Genomic DNA, 14,256 nt, shown 5'->3' with positions numbered 1-14,256 from the left:
AGAGCATGAGTAAGGTTGTGTCAATCCTCCCTCCTGCCCGATGAGCTACAGAGCTTATTCCATTATTGTATTGAATGGCCAGCTTATGAGAGATGGAAGTAGAAAATCTTCAGATAACTGAAGTAAAATCTTCCCCTCCCTTTTCCAAAGGTGATCAAGTCCTTGCTGTGCAGGCCCCTAAAGTTTAGAATGTGTTCACTTTCAATTAATTACTAAAAACTTTGTTCTATTGAAGGGTTTTCACATTGATAGTGGTTTACATAAGGACCAGGGCCCAGATCTGATTACACATAACCCCAAAGCTCATTTGATCAGAGTGAACAGAAGCGTACGGGACTCAGGCACCTGTTCAAGTCCACCTGAGGCGATGGTTTCAGGTACAATTCATGTGTACTCAAGCATAGTATATAGGAGACATGAACAAACCATGCTTGGGTACAGGATACTTGTCAGCAAATCTAGACAAAAAGGCAATTTGAAACATCTGCTGTCTCTGAAACATATATTGGTGCAGCAAGGGCCAATTTCATCCTCTGAGCAATATTGCAAAAGTAGGAAGAGAGTTTATATTTGAGTCTCAAAAAGTTTAAAAATGCCATGTCCTTTATCTGCTAAATGTTGTCTCTTGAATTTTAAATGCCTGCCAGAGAGGCACCTTGTGCCCTGAAACCCTGGTTTTAAAAGATGCAATAAGTTTAAAGTTATACTTATGTATTTCACAGAGCTTTGGCGATGGTCAGAAATCCAAAATCTGTATAATGCATTTTTTAAGACAGCCTTCCAAATATTTCTATTTTTGACAGTTAAGTTCTTTATTTATGTTAGGATGCAGAGATAATCTCTCAGCAACAACATTTAGCTTTTCAAAGGAAAAATATGAAATAAGAAGTGCTCTTCTACAAAACTGATTAGAATATAATTTAAAGCAGAAAAGTGCAGTATTTATCTGATCAGATATATGCAGTTTGTCACAGAGTACACACTATTCACATGCACTGATCATTTTATTAGTAACAATTATTAGTCATGAATAATACCAGAGCAATAATGTGCATGTAAACATAAACAGGGCTCTTAATGTAGCTAAGAAACAGAGGTTGAATCTCAATCTGTCCTCACAGGCTTACTGTATTCTCTCTTTCTCAGTATTAGCAAGAGGATATTACTGAGGGAGGCTACACCCCTCAGGTTTTGTCCTCCAATAAAATCTGAGTATCACTGAAACAAGAGAGCATATATGAGCCGAAAAAAGGAGCTGTTTGGAGATTCACACTTGTCCAAACTTAAGCCATTCAGGATTCTGCGTTACCTTGCCATGTACATAACAGAGCATGTACATACGAGACATTCATCCATTGCCTTGAGTGGGAACGTGAGTGGGGCTCATCCACAGCTGGAAGGGGATGAGTGTTTAGCTGTGCGAGGTCAGCCCAGCCACTAGAGGGCAGTGCAGAGGGAGACGGTGGTGTCTCTTTGGAGGAAGCATGGCGATCATCTGTGGAGGCGAGGTAGTGTGTGTGCATGTGTGTGTTCATGTGTACATGGCAGTGTGTAGCCATCAGCAGCTTCATCAACCTCCATGTCCATGGCATTCATCAGCCAGCTGCTCATTCTGCTGGCCACCAAACCAATTCTTTATTCTGTGGACTCATGTTAGATTTGGAGGCATCATAAGCATCATGCATGATGTCTGTGCATGCAGTATTATGCCAGTGGGTAGCTGTTTTCATTTATGTAGCTGTAACTTTCACAATCTGATCCTGATGATCAGAGATGACACACATCAGATATTCCTAAACTCCAGCCTAACATCAGAAACAAGACGAACTACTTCTTAGATAACAACAAATTTCAATTAAGAAAACATTTGTACATGTCAGAATCTTCTTAAAAGACTGCAAAACAGGGTTTTAAGACCAAATTCTTGCTAAGATTAATGAGGCAAGTTATTGGTTATGGAGGACTGACATACTATTTCTATTACTCAGTATAATCAGTCATCAGGCTCTGTGACTTCCTGCATTTTGGGGGCAAATAAGGACCGAAAAGTTAACCTGTTTAAATGAAATTAGGGAGCAAGAAACAAGCAAGGCAAAGTCGCCCCCTTCCTGATTTCTTTATTTCAGCATATTTGTCTTAAATGTTTAGATAAGAAGACAAATTCTGATATTAGACAAAGATAATGCAAGTCAATGCAAAATGCAGTTTTTAAATGACGATTCTATTTATCAAAGGAAAAAAGGCAATCAAAACCTACCTGGCCCTATGTGAAAAAGTGCCTGACCCCCTGATCTTTTCTTTATGTATGATCTGGTAAATACTGAAAATACGGCCCCTTAACACCAGACTTGTGTAAACCTTCTTGTATGCATGCTCATTAAGGCAGACAGACAATCCAGAGCTGGGCCAACCAATAAGGCTTCATGTGTCATCTGTGGCGGTCATGCATCAGGTCAAAATGTCCGACGCAGTGTCAGCGCAATGCAAGGATTCGAGCTTAACATGCTAGAGTCATGCCCTTGTTGTTAACATATTACTGGAGGAAGTGATGTCATGAGAAACAGACACTAAACATACAATTGTACAACTGCTGTGGCCAGCATGAGTCTACTTGCTTTAAAATATATTTTTAGGTTTATATTCACCCCAACTTTAGTCCTGGATTTATGAGCTGTGCAAAATCCCAGTTTAGACTGGGCAACAAAAGCTAGAAAGTTTATTTCACTCATCATATTTCACTTACTTAACTGACAAAAGGGAGATAGCTCTATTAATAAACCACAAAACAGAGCATATAACCTCTACTGACTGCCAAATTACAGTAAAAAAAAATCAAACAATGACTATTTAACTGCTTATTGTTGAATGTTTTGATTGGTATTCTGATCCTCATGACACCAGTGTCCACCATCCTCCTCTATCTCACTTTTATCATCTACTCGTGCCGATGTTTTGCCCCACATTTTGACCCTGAACACCCACCTATTGGTGCTCTTCTTCAGGCTCTCGATGTCCAGCTTGCGAAATAGGAAGCCCTCATGGTGTGCAGTGTGTGTTGGTGGCTGAGGGACTGCCGGGCTGCTCTGGGCCGGAGCAGACCTAGACCGCCGCGTTGTTTCTCCTGGCTCTTTGGGTCGCGGTCGCCGCCTTGGTTTTGGTCTGTCCCGAGCTCTTGGCCGGTCAGGACGGGAAGACTTTTCTGGGAACCCGTTAGGCAGGCGGGGCACCTCTCCACGGGCCTAAGGGTTGGGATGGAGACAATACAATTAATAATCATGGTTTAAATTATACAGTTTACAACTGATTATTATTGATCTATCACCTTTAAGTATTTGATGACTTTTAATATTACTGTCTATAGTCAAGTTCTGACAGTAATCCTTTTAGTGTTCCTGTTAACAGAGATCACCTCAGCTAGTTTATAGACTGGTTGTTCTTTAAGTATTAGAAACTTTTAATTCACAGCTTTCAGTAGTGACCACATGGAGGCCTGGAGGGCAAAAAAGCACAGTGGCAGCTACGATTTAACACTATGTGGCACTGCAGCATTGCTCTTTTTATTTTCCATCTTAATATGAAATACAGATACTAGTAAATGATGTAACACTGTAAGAAAACAAGGAGAGAAACTATTGGCTAAATTGGTGGTGTAGGAGGGATGTTGTGTTTCTGCTTGAACTAAAATACATGCAACAAAAAGAAACTCTGAGCTTGGGTGAAATGCACAAAAGATGAAGCTCCAGACCTGTGCTGCTTCTCTTTCTTGAAGCTGCTCTACAATTTCTAGCAACGTGGATCTCTTTTCTCTGCAAAAAATGCAAGTAAGAGAATAATGTTATTAAAGAGAAAGTTTTTTTTTCCCAAAATCCATCCTGCAAAATTATCCCACTCTGATGCCGAATATAAAGGAAGCACATTTTCATTGGGCCTCATTCACCGAGCAGTCTTAAGAAGAAATCTGTTCTAAAAACCCTCTTAGTTTTAAAGAAAATTCTTACATTCACCAAAGTTTTCTCATCTGTGATTTGTGCCTCACGAAGGGCAAAATCCGAAAAACACTTCAAAGTATTCTTGCACACGTTTGAGTACTGATGAGAGGATGAAAGTTATTTTTGCACTCATTAGGACTCAAATGTGCTAAAGTAAGAATGGCAAAATAGAAAACATTTTTAATGATCAAAAAATGTTAAAAATCCAAGACTTAATATGGTTAAGTATCAGTTTAAACATGCAGTGTTTGATCTTAGCTGTAAAATGTTAAATTTTGAATGCTGTCATTTAGAGCAGCACCACATCCAATTAGAAATATCAAAGTATTTCTTTTTTTCTTACAGTTTATTTTAATTAGAATGTTACTAATATCTTTCCTCTTCTCCTCTCACTTCTGTGAGCCTTCTGTGTTTGCACACTGCCTTGCAGTCTCATGTCCTTATATGAGCATGTTAATTATGATTCATGTGCTTCCAGCTTATGAGCAACTTAAAAATGCTACTGAGAACAATTCAGTAGTTTCAGATTTGTCATGAATCCCATGTAGGTTTCTCTTAGGAACTTTCTCAATAATTTTAATACAAATTTCAGACATTGGTGAATGAGGCCCATTGCTCTTACTGGGAAAATACACAAACAAAATGTATAAAAAAACCCTCTTATCCTAAACATCCATGCTTTAAAATGTGCTGTAAAACTCATCAGAAGTGAAGAAAATTTATCTGAGTAACAGTCTTACCCTCCTCCTGAGCGTCTGTCTGAGTGTCCCGTGTCATGCTCGCTGGATTCCTGTCTCTCCAGTCGGTGTCGGTCTCTTTCTCTCCGCCTGCCCTCATGCCCTCCGTGGCCCTCCTGCTCACTTGACGTTTGTCTCTCCAGCGTCCGTCTCTCTCGCCTCTCTGCATGTTCCCTCCATACCTCCTGAGGCAGCTCATCCCTGCGCGCCTGTATCAGCTGCTCGCTAGACAGCTGCCTTTCTATCCTGTGGTCCCTGTGGTAGGTGTGGGTCTGGACCTGGGGCTCGGCATGGCCTAACGGGTCAGTCCTGGACCCTCGAGGCCCTCTAGTGGGTTCACTGTGCAGACGCTCCCTAATAGGCTCTTGTAGCACCACTTCTGCCATCACAGCGACCTCTGCTTTCTCTGTTCCAATCTCTCCCATCATTATCTCCCGCTCTCTTCCCCTCTCTCTCTCCCTCGCTTTCTCCAGACGGCTGGCAACAATCAGCGGCGTCACTGCATCGTCCATGTGTTTGATTTTTGGCTGCCGTAGATATGGGGATGATTTCACCTCGGGTGTTCTTGCTGCCTGTGCTGGCTGTAGGTGACTCATTGCCTTCACTGTCTGGTCTTTTGCTGCACTGGCGCTCTCTCGTGCCTGGTTTGCTGATACTAGCATAGCTGCAGTGGCTATTGAGGCAATCGAGGAAGGTGAAGGCTTGCCTAGTCCTGCAGCCACACCCACAACACCACCGTGCCTTGACTCCAGGGTGTGGCGGTAGCTGGAACCGTTCATCACAGGAGTATAGTTTGCAACAGTCGACCCCAATCGACGAGCCACAGATGAAGGAGAGGGTGTTGGTGTTGCAGGTGAGGGTGAGGGAGGAGAACTGGCTTCATTCTGTTCGTAGATGGTCTGTCTCGTTACGGGAGAGATTGGGAGGCGAGGGAGTGTGGATGCAGTCAGTGCAGCATCTTGGGGGTCCAGGAAGACTTTACGACCCAGCAGAGGGGTTGGGGGTAATTTACTTTGCTCTGCTTTTAACTTTTCTACCTGTTGAGAGTAAAAAGAACCATCTTTAAAAACAGATTAAAGGTTAGTTAGGGCATTAACATGTGAATGAATTTAAGTATTTAATAAAAAATGTCCTGCATATTGTGAATTATAATCTTTAATTCATCAATTACTATGCAAAGTGCATGGTGTTCCCCAAGAGCTGGACCTTTAGCTTTCTCTTGAAAGTAGAAAGGGACTCTGCAGATCAAACAGAGTTGGGTAGTTTTTCCAACATCGGTAGGACAGAGGAGGAGAAGAATTAAGCTAGTGATAATTATTGCATTTTGGAACCTAAAACTTAGTTTTATTTTATCTTATTTGTACATTTAAAAGGGACAGAGCACATTAATAATCAAAAGTATAAAATACATATGTAAACATGCTGAAGTTAGTAAAACTGCTCATTAAGATCCATAGTCCCTTGGCAGGTAACACACACACAGACATACACACACACACAAAAACACAGTAAATGCATAATATTACAGAAAAAGCTCTAAAATAATCTCTATTTCTAATCAGAGTGTGTACGTATTGACAGAGAGTGATGTTAAAATACCGTGGTGAGTCGTCGCAGGGAGCTGAATCGCTCCTCCCAGGTGGCGGCAGCTTTGCGGAAGGCTTCGTGTCGACGGATCAGCTGCTCCACCTCGTCTACACTCGCACCTAGCTCATTGCTGTTGATGAACGGCTCCTGAGCGGTCAGCCATGCCTCAGCCACCACTGCCTCCTGAGCAAACTGATGAACCTCCAACACTGAGGGTAGGAGAGGAAAAATGAGACACTTAATCTCAATATTTTACTCTTATGTCTTTTTAAATTCACAGTGTGTTGTGTAAATACTTATTTGTACATCTCTACCTATAGGTAAGAAAAATTATAGGCTTATGGGTGTGTTTGTACCAGAACTCACATTGTTGTAGGACTTCCCAGTGCTTGTCCCACTTCTCAGACAGCTCATGCTGCTTAGCTATGACCTTTTCAAGTTTCTCTTTGATCTAAAAGAAAAAAAACAGTAATCAGTATCATATCAATGCATACATTAGACCTTCCTGTTCATTTATCACACTAAATCTCACCTTCATTTCGAATAAAACAACTCTATCTATACATTGAATGAGAACAAAGTGAATAAAAGTTGCAGCATAAAGAAGTTATCAAATTCAACATTATTATCAGTGTTCTACAATGTTAATAATTATTATCTTTTAAATTCACCTCTTCAGATGCTGGGTTTCTAGCCGCCAGCAGGGTTTTCCCCATCTCAATACATTCCACAGTGCTCCGGCTGCGAGCCTCTACCTCACTCTTCAGACTCTGGTGATAATTCATCAGCACCTCCACTGAGGAAACGTCCCTGTAGAGAACAGCAGATCAAAAAGACACTTAGTCGACGAACACAAAGGTTTTCTGAAATTTTCACCATAAATCATCTGGTTATTGAATTTTGCAGTTACTTTTTATTTAATAAACGAATCATCCGTTGTGATAAAAACTAATCATATACAAAGATTTTGAATTTGTTGTTAATAGAAACCTTAAATTAAATCTTCAAATTCTTTATTTACCTGATGTTGTCTACTTGATTTACCTGATGCTTTCTAGTTGATTTATTATAGTTTTTTGACATCAATAATTAAAAAATCAATCAGTCAGAAAAACAAAAAGAATGAGTGAGTTGTTTTTTCAGTATTGGATGCTGTGAGCTGCTACTAAGAGCCGACCCTAACTTTAACCCTCCTTTTAGCTTGTCTTTGTCTTGCATTAATCAGACCAGATTATCAAAATGCACATTACTCATCATAGACACATGTTTCTACTCTCTTTTGTAGAGAACTAATCTCATAATCTTGAGACAGATTTTTTTCTTTTTTCTTGGTGTATTTTTCTGGTACACTTGTAAATGTATTATGCATAATCAGATGATAAGAAATAAATAAATTATAATTTGTATCCATAATGAAACAAACCTTAAGTTACCACAACAGAGAAAAATCTTAAGGGTACTTGGTAAAAAATGCATATAGTTTGACTTCTAACTGAGGGTACCACAGGGCTCTTTCATCCTCTGAGATGCTTGGTGGGTGTAAAAGCAGGACGGGGGTCATTGCTGGCATCTTAAAAACAATGAAATAATCTATAGTAGCAGGATGGACTCTACTTTGTGCACTTAACATAATCTAATGTTAGTCAGTTGATGGTACAAGTTTTTGCCATAGTTGCTGCTTCTTTTTCATTCTTGGCAGATTTGTAAACCACCTACATGCATACTGCTACCTACTGTGTATTTATGCAAGTGTGCTAGGGCAACGACCAATGTAACAAATGTGAGAGCAGGTCAGGTTAAAGGAGGGGGAATTGTATTTGGGGATTTTAAGAAACAACAGTGCCTAATGTGGAAAACACTTTGAAAGTCTTCTTCTGTTCATTGCTATTTTGAAAAATTATTTTGCAAGTGTATCCTATAGCATATCCTCTTGATTTTAATCCAAGGCTGAGATTATAGGCTCATGTTTCTGTGGTGTACCTGGGCTTCTCTCCCGTCCCGATCTGACAGATGATTGACTCCATCCAAATGATCTGATCTCGAACCATGCCAAAGAACCTCAGCTTGTCTGTCTCAGTGGTAATCTGCACTCGACACTCCTCACAAGATGTAAGCAGCTCTTTCCAGTACTGCATCACTTCATGCTCACGGAAAGCGATGGCTTCGGCCTTCTCGCCAGCGTACACTGTCCTCAGCTGGGCTGCACTCTCTTGTAGTTGACGCACCTGGTAAAAGTGGAGAGCAGATTTTAGAAACATGAAAGCTGAACAAGGAAGAAATAAATTTAAAAGTATGTCCAAAGACAGTTTGTTTTCCAAAGGTGGCACAAAACACAGCTGCTCTGACAGCTGTGTTTTTGCATGAGTTTTTTTGTTCACCAGGTGCATCAAAAGAAAACATAAAGCAATTTTATATCTAGAGAGCAAGGTGGGCTTATTATAAAGATTTACCTTCACAAAAAACTGTATTTTTAAAACCAAGTCTATATGGAATCAACATTAGCTAAAAGAAAGTGTAAACAAAGTCTGTCACAATAAATTATAAAAACAGTGTAGAAATTTAGTTTACTGGAACGGGCAAAGTAGTCTATGTAACCTGGGAGTTTAATAGTTAATGAAGAAACACAAAGATATGAAAAAACAATTACAATTTTACATTACATTTCATAACATTAATATTAGAGGAAGTGTTTAGGACAGAATGATCATCACAGTGGGAAGTCATTGTGCCTGTTTTCTATCAGTGTACTGAGGTCAGTTTATAATGGAACTGGTTATTTTTCATGCTCTGTGCTCATGTGCATGTTGGTTTACTTGTGTGAACATCAGCTGTATGCTGCTCTGACAGCTGTGTTTCGGCATGAGTTTTTTGTTTACCAGGTGCATCATAAGAAAACAAAGCAATTTTAGAGAGGAAGGTGGTTTTATTATAAAGATTTACCTTCACAAAAACTGTTTTTTTGTTGTACCTGTTCTCTATGTGTGTATTGAGGTCAGTTTATAATGGAACTGGTTATTTTTCATGCTCGGTGCTCATGTGCATGTTGATTTACCTGTGTGACCAGCAGCTGTATATCCTGTTCAAAGCTGTGCAGGAGTCTCTGCAGGGTGCTGGTGTTGGCAGAGCTGCCCTGACGAGCCCGAACCTCCGGCAGCCTTCGATGTTTGTCCTCAATTTGAGCCAAAACCTTAAAAACAGAACAGTGAATGTTACAGGAGGCCCTTTGCATACACTTAAAAGTGTAAAACATCTGTATTCAGTATGTCTGTGTGGTGTGTAAGATTTGTAAGGTGTGAAACTTCTTTAATCCACTCACTCCTTTATGATAATCTGAAGAAGTGCCAGTAAAAATCAAACAATATCAATAACCATTTTAATACCAAATCAACTCAAATATAAACATTTTTGCACATTTACACTTCTAGCTCCAGGCAAACCATGTTTACATCTCAGTTTAAACTTCAGTAGATCTAGTGTTTATAATCTTTAATCTTTTCTTTTCAAATTTTCATTTGCTTTATTTGAGATGCCATTAGAAACTCTCCATTACTGGATACATATATTTCTTTGTCTACGCACAGGTGTCTTCATGTTGCTTTACTTTCTTGATAACTGTCTGCTGTAACACCATAATTTCACAGTTTTGGATCAGTAAATTAGAAACTGATTCCATTAAAGTTAAATTCAGTCAGTCACTCAACCACTTGAGGCTGGCTGTAGAAGCACAGGAGGTCACATTGCTAAAATGCTGATTAAACTGATGTAACGTTTTGATTTTTAGAAAGGATAAAAGATATGAACAATAAGAGGCATGGCTGATAATGACTGCAAGCCAGCTCAGTCTAGCTGTTTGTCAGAAGGCTTTAGACCCACCTCTGCTTCACCTTTTGCCTGTTCTAGGTTGATCCAAAGACAGCATGACACAGCATTTCTAATATCTAATTAAATGGTTGACATCACTTAAGCTCTGTCCAGTATTTTAAATAGTCCATGTCAAAAACATGTGAAGATTAGGGGTGTAATAGTCACAGTTTATACCTCAGTTTTAGGGTCAAGTTTTGGTAAGGGTTCGATTCATCAACAAAAAAGGGACCATAAAGTCCCGGATTTATAATTCTAAGTTTCCCTAATTTATCATTGTAATTATTTTTTTTACTAACATTAGTGCAGCTTATAGTTTTTTCCATCTTGTGTAATTTAGAATCATCTGTGATAGTTGGTGCAGCCTGACGTATCAAACATGGGACAAATAAGAGGAAATTAAAAATAAACGAAATAAAAAACAACACAGAAATTCATCCATCCATTCACTGCACTGCTTACCCATTAATAGCCTAACATCTCTTGATTTAAAAAAGTAATAACAAATACAAAATAAAATCAAAATCAAAATATGTGCACTTTAGAGCAATGTGTCATATTTATGGTTAATGAAGTGTGCTGTGACACCACTGTTAGTAAAAATTCTGTGCAGTGGTTACTTGTGAAAAACACGACTCATTTTCGTCAGTGAAGGACTACAGACAAGCTGATGTCAACACAGGATGGGATGTTGCAGCGGAGTCTGAGCAGAGTGCTTAAATGCACGTCTGTAGACAGTGTTATTTACCTTTACAGGTCCATACAGTCTTTAAAATGTATACGCAATGGTAATGCCTTTGACCCTGTCTGCTTTCGCATAAGGAGGTGTTTTAAAGACAGAGCAGAGATGAGGATAGAGTGTACAGGCTGGCAGGTCTCATTGCTTTACGTACAGGAGCTTTTGTTTTGCTGGCTTCTTCCTCTTCTTCGTTGGTTGTTTAATAGTGGTTAGCAAGCACTTAGGAGCATTACTGCCACCTGGACTGGTGGTAAATACTGTCATATTTGTTTGCTTTTTCCCCATTTTTAACGGTTCCCCCTTCTCTGATGAATACAAAAACTGTTATACCCCTAGTGAAGATCTCAAGTTTTTTAAAGCTTTAGTAATTTTGATGCTATTGGGACACAACACTAACAGCAAATGAATGTTTCAAAACATGTAGCAATGAAAGTTTCCAACATTTGACAACCTTATTATACATATCATATGTTTAGTGGTGTCATTTTTTTATATTGTCTTGCACTTCAGGTATCTCACCTCTCTGCAATCAGAGAAAAACTTGTGCAGCTGGTGTGAGGCAGCGAGCATCTGCGCCCGGGTCTCCATCAGCTCCAGCAAGTCTGCCCAGGCCTCATTTACTCCATCCTTCCATTCAGCGATGGTGGCAGCCTCTGAGTGGCCATAGTCAATGAGCTCGTCTACCATCTGGTTAACAGCAGTCACTCGCTCTTGTCCCACACTGCCTGTCTCCGATGCAAACTCTGTAAACTTCTCCTGCAGGACCTGGCGATGGGGTAAAGGTAGGAGGAAGAAATAAAAAAGACATATAAGAATAACACATCGGACTTAGAGATGTCTTGTTTCACTGTGTTAGTATATAAACATCCATCATTCTCTGTGTGCTTTCAAGAAAGTTATTTATCCACAAAGTCTGTAAACCTCAGTTTACTACCCACTCCAAATGAATTAAATTTGAATTAAAAGTAGTTAGTCTAACATTTTTCAAAATCATCATGGCACTTAATAGAATTTATTCTTGGATCTGTTACACATCCACAGGCACCATCTGTTGACACACTTACAGTAACATGCTCAAAGTCTTGACCGAGTTCAGGCGAGCTGGCGATCATTTCCCTCTGAGCAATCCACTGCTCAAGCTCATCCACCTCCCTGTTGAGCTGGTAGAGCCAGTACTGCTGCTCCAGACGGCTCTTCCTCTCCTCCACCAGGTCCTTTAGAGACACGTACAGACGGTCGATCTGAGACTGGCGCTTGCTGATCTGCTCACTGTGGAATAGAGAACAGACAGTGAATCAGATCATGAATAACAAAACATAGAGAACTGTTGCATTTATTTTTGTTTACTGCATAAATTATGCAAGAGGACGGGGTAAGGGTTTGTTTCTGATATCAGATCGACTATCTGTGGCCTCTTTAAACACTTCAGACCTTTTCTGATAGGGTTTGGACCACCTTTTACCCCAAATCTACTTAACAGCATCACATAAATGCTGCAGACTTACAGAGCTGGACACATGTTTGTTTATTCAGTATCTACATTAAGTTTTGTAACAACTTTTAATGCAGATTCTAATTTGGAAAACATGTATCAAGACCTTCAACGCATCTCTAACTTAAGTTTCTAAGACATGCTCACCAGTCAGGATGCCCCATCTCTAGCAGCTGCCGACATTGCTGTGACAGCAGGCCAATGGTCTCAGCGTAGTCCTCAATTGTCTGTTCCAGGACCAAGTGTTTCTTCAGGAGCTGCAGAGTGCTGGGTTCATCCTGGTGCAGGAAGGAAAAATTTAAATTTTAATGTGTATGACATTAATTGAATGATTTTAATTTTCCATTTCTTTTTGCTCCCAATCAACACCTTGTCTCATATCTGATTTACTGCTGTTTCCTTCCTTTACCACTTTATAATTATAACTTTTTTATGTTATTGTCAGTTTTACTACTTTTCATTTTTATTGTTCAGTGGTTTTATTGAAGCATTAATTTATCTGAATGCTCAGTATCTTTACAGTGGCACACACACCTTCCCCTTCTCCTCGTTCATCATGTGCAGCTCCTGCTCGCTCAGCCAGGCCTCCACCTCAGCTGTGTCAAAGAAGTACTGTTGGGCCTGGTACATGGCGTCGAGAACCAACTGCCTTCTCTCTGTCTCTGCCCAGAGCAGAGCCCACAGCTGGGCCAGCTGGTCTTGGCCCGCCCTGACGCAGTCTGCCTCAGGGCTGCGTATGGATGCTATGATCCCTGCCCTTTCCAGTACGTCCTCGATCCTGCTCCTGTGGCCCTGGAGCTCCCTCTGAAGAGTCTGGAGAGGGAGAAGACAATGACAGAAAGAGGAGTTGTCTCTTACATGGTTCCCACACAGTTATAAGAATTAAATTTAAGGCATTTTAAGAGAAAAAGACAAATTAATACCACTTTTTGTGTGTTTAAAGCCCAATTTTAGACCTTTAAAAACTTTCAAGGATCTGCAGGAACCTTGTCCTCAGTTCAGGGGCGTCCTAACTTTTTTCACTGAGGGTCACATGCAGAAATATATAAGGATGACTGGCCTGCTTTGATATATCTCACCTTAAATGTATTAAAGTAAGTAAAATCAATCCAATATAGGCTAAGATATGCTTAGAAATGGCAAAAGCTTAAAGAAAGACAGCCTAAGTCACAGCTTTCCATTAATGGCTGACAGAAAAAAGGCCAATAATTGGTTAGGATTTTGAGGCAGCCAATCAGATTTAAGGGGGGCCTGGTCAGCCCTAGCTAACAAGAGCAGACTGAACAAATCTGCACAACTTTGTATGACTGTTGGTGCTTTGAGATGACAAGCACAATTTTATTTGTAAATTGGACCCCAAGACAGAGCAGATAAAAGAGCAAAGAAGTATGACTAATGATGCTATTTACTGTTGAAATCCCTTTGTCTTTGCAGTTGTCACAGGCTGCTCTTATTTTCTTACCTGGTTCTTCTTCATGAGCTGCTGGACTTCCTGCAGAGTGGAGCCGTGCTCCTGAGACATGGCCATTGGGATACGCTCTTGGACCCACAACTACAATCACAAAAACAAAAACACAAGGTGATGAGAAAATTGTAGTTCCAACAGATGTGGTTGCACCTCATGTATTGTATGCAACTGTTTCTGTATGTATATAAATATATGTAAACTTAAAGCGTTACCTTGCTAAATCTCATTAGAGATGGCTCTAAGATATATTGCTATCTCAAAATCTTTCAAAAACTATTTAAACTTAGTTAAACAGTCAACAAATTAAAAGTAACTTTAAAAAAATCTAATGTACAGAAATCATCTCCTTTTCTGGGCACAAATGTCTCAAAATGTCTTGAAAT

General features: G+C 39.9%; 1 protein-coding gene across 1 annotated transcript in view; it reads right to left on the bottom strand.

The window, feature by feature from the left end:
* Positions 1-14,256, bottom strand: part of LOC121520042 (spectrin beta chain, non-erythrocytic 4-like) — a 117,067-nt gene that overhangs the window by 8,000 nt on the left and 94,811 nt on the right. Inside the window, exons 28-40 of the mRNA XM_041803267.1 lie at positions 13,868-13,957; positions 12,940-13,218; positions 12,553-12,683; positions 11,978-12,182; positions 11,433-11,678; positions 9,366-9,500; positions 8,294-8,538; positions 6,985-7,123; positions 6,680-6,764; positions 6,326-6,522; positions 4,730-5,763; positions 3,746-3,806; positions 2,983-3,239 (exon numbers count right to left, since the gene is read on the bottom strand). Coding sequence (XP_041659201.1) covers positions 2,983-3,239; positions 3,746-3,806; positions 4,730-5,763; positions 6,326-6,522; positions 6,680-6,764; positions 6,985-7,123; positions 8,294-8,538; positions 9,366-9,500; positions 11,433-11,678; positions 11,978-12,182; positions 12,553-12,683; positions 12,940-13,218; positions 13,868-13,957 — 3,104 coding nt within the window. The remainder of the gene's footprint in view (positions 1-2,982; positions 3,240-3,745; positions 3,807-4,729; positions 5,764-6,325; positions 6,523-6,679; positions 6,765-6,984; positions 7,124-8,293; positions 8,539-9,365; positions 9,501-11,432; positions 11,679-11,977; positions 12,183-12,552; positions 12,684-12,939; positions 13,219-13,867; positions 13,958-14,256) is intronic.

This window comes from Cheilinus undulatus, linkage group 2 (assembly GCF_018320785.1).
Source record: "Cheilinus undulatus linkage group 2, ASM1832078v1, whole genome shotgun sequence".
Lineage (NCBI taxonomy): Eukaryota > Metazoa > Chordata > Actinopteri > Labriformes > Labridae > Cheilinus > Cheilinus undulatus.
The sequence above is the reverse complement of the archived record's forward strand: the minus strand, read 5'-3'. Positions and strand labels throughout refer to the sequence as shown.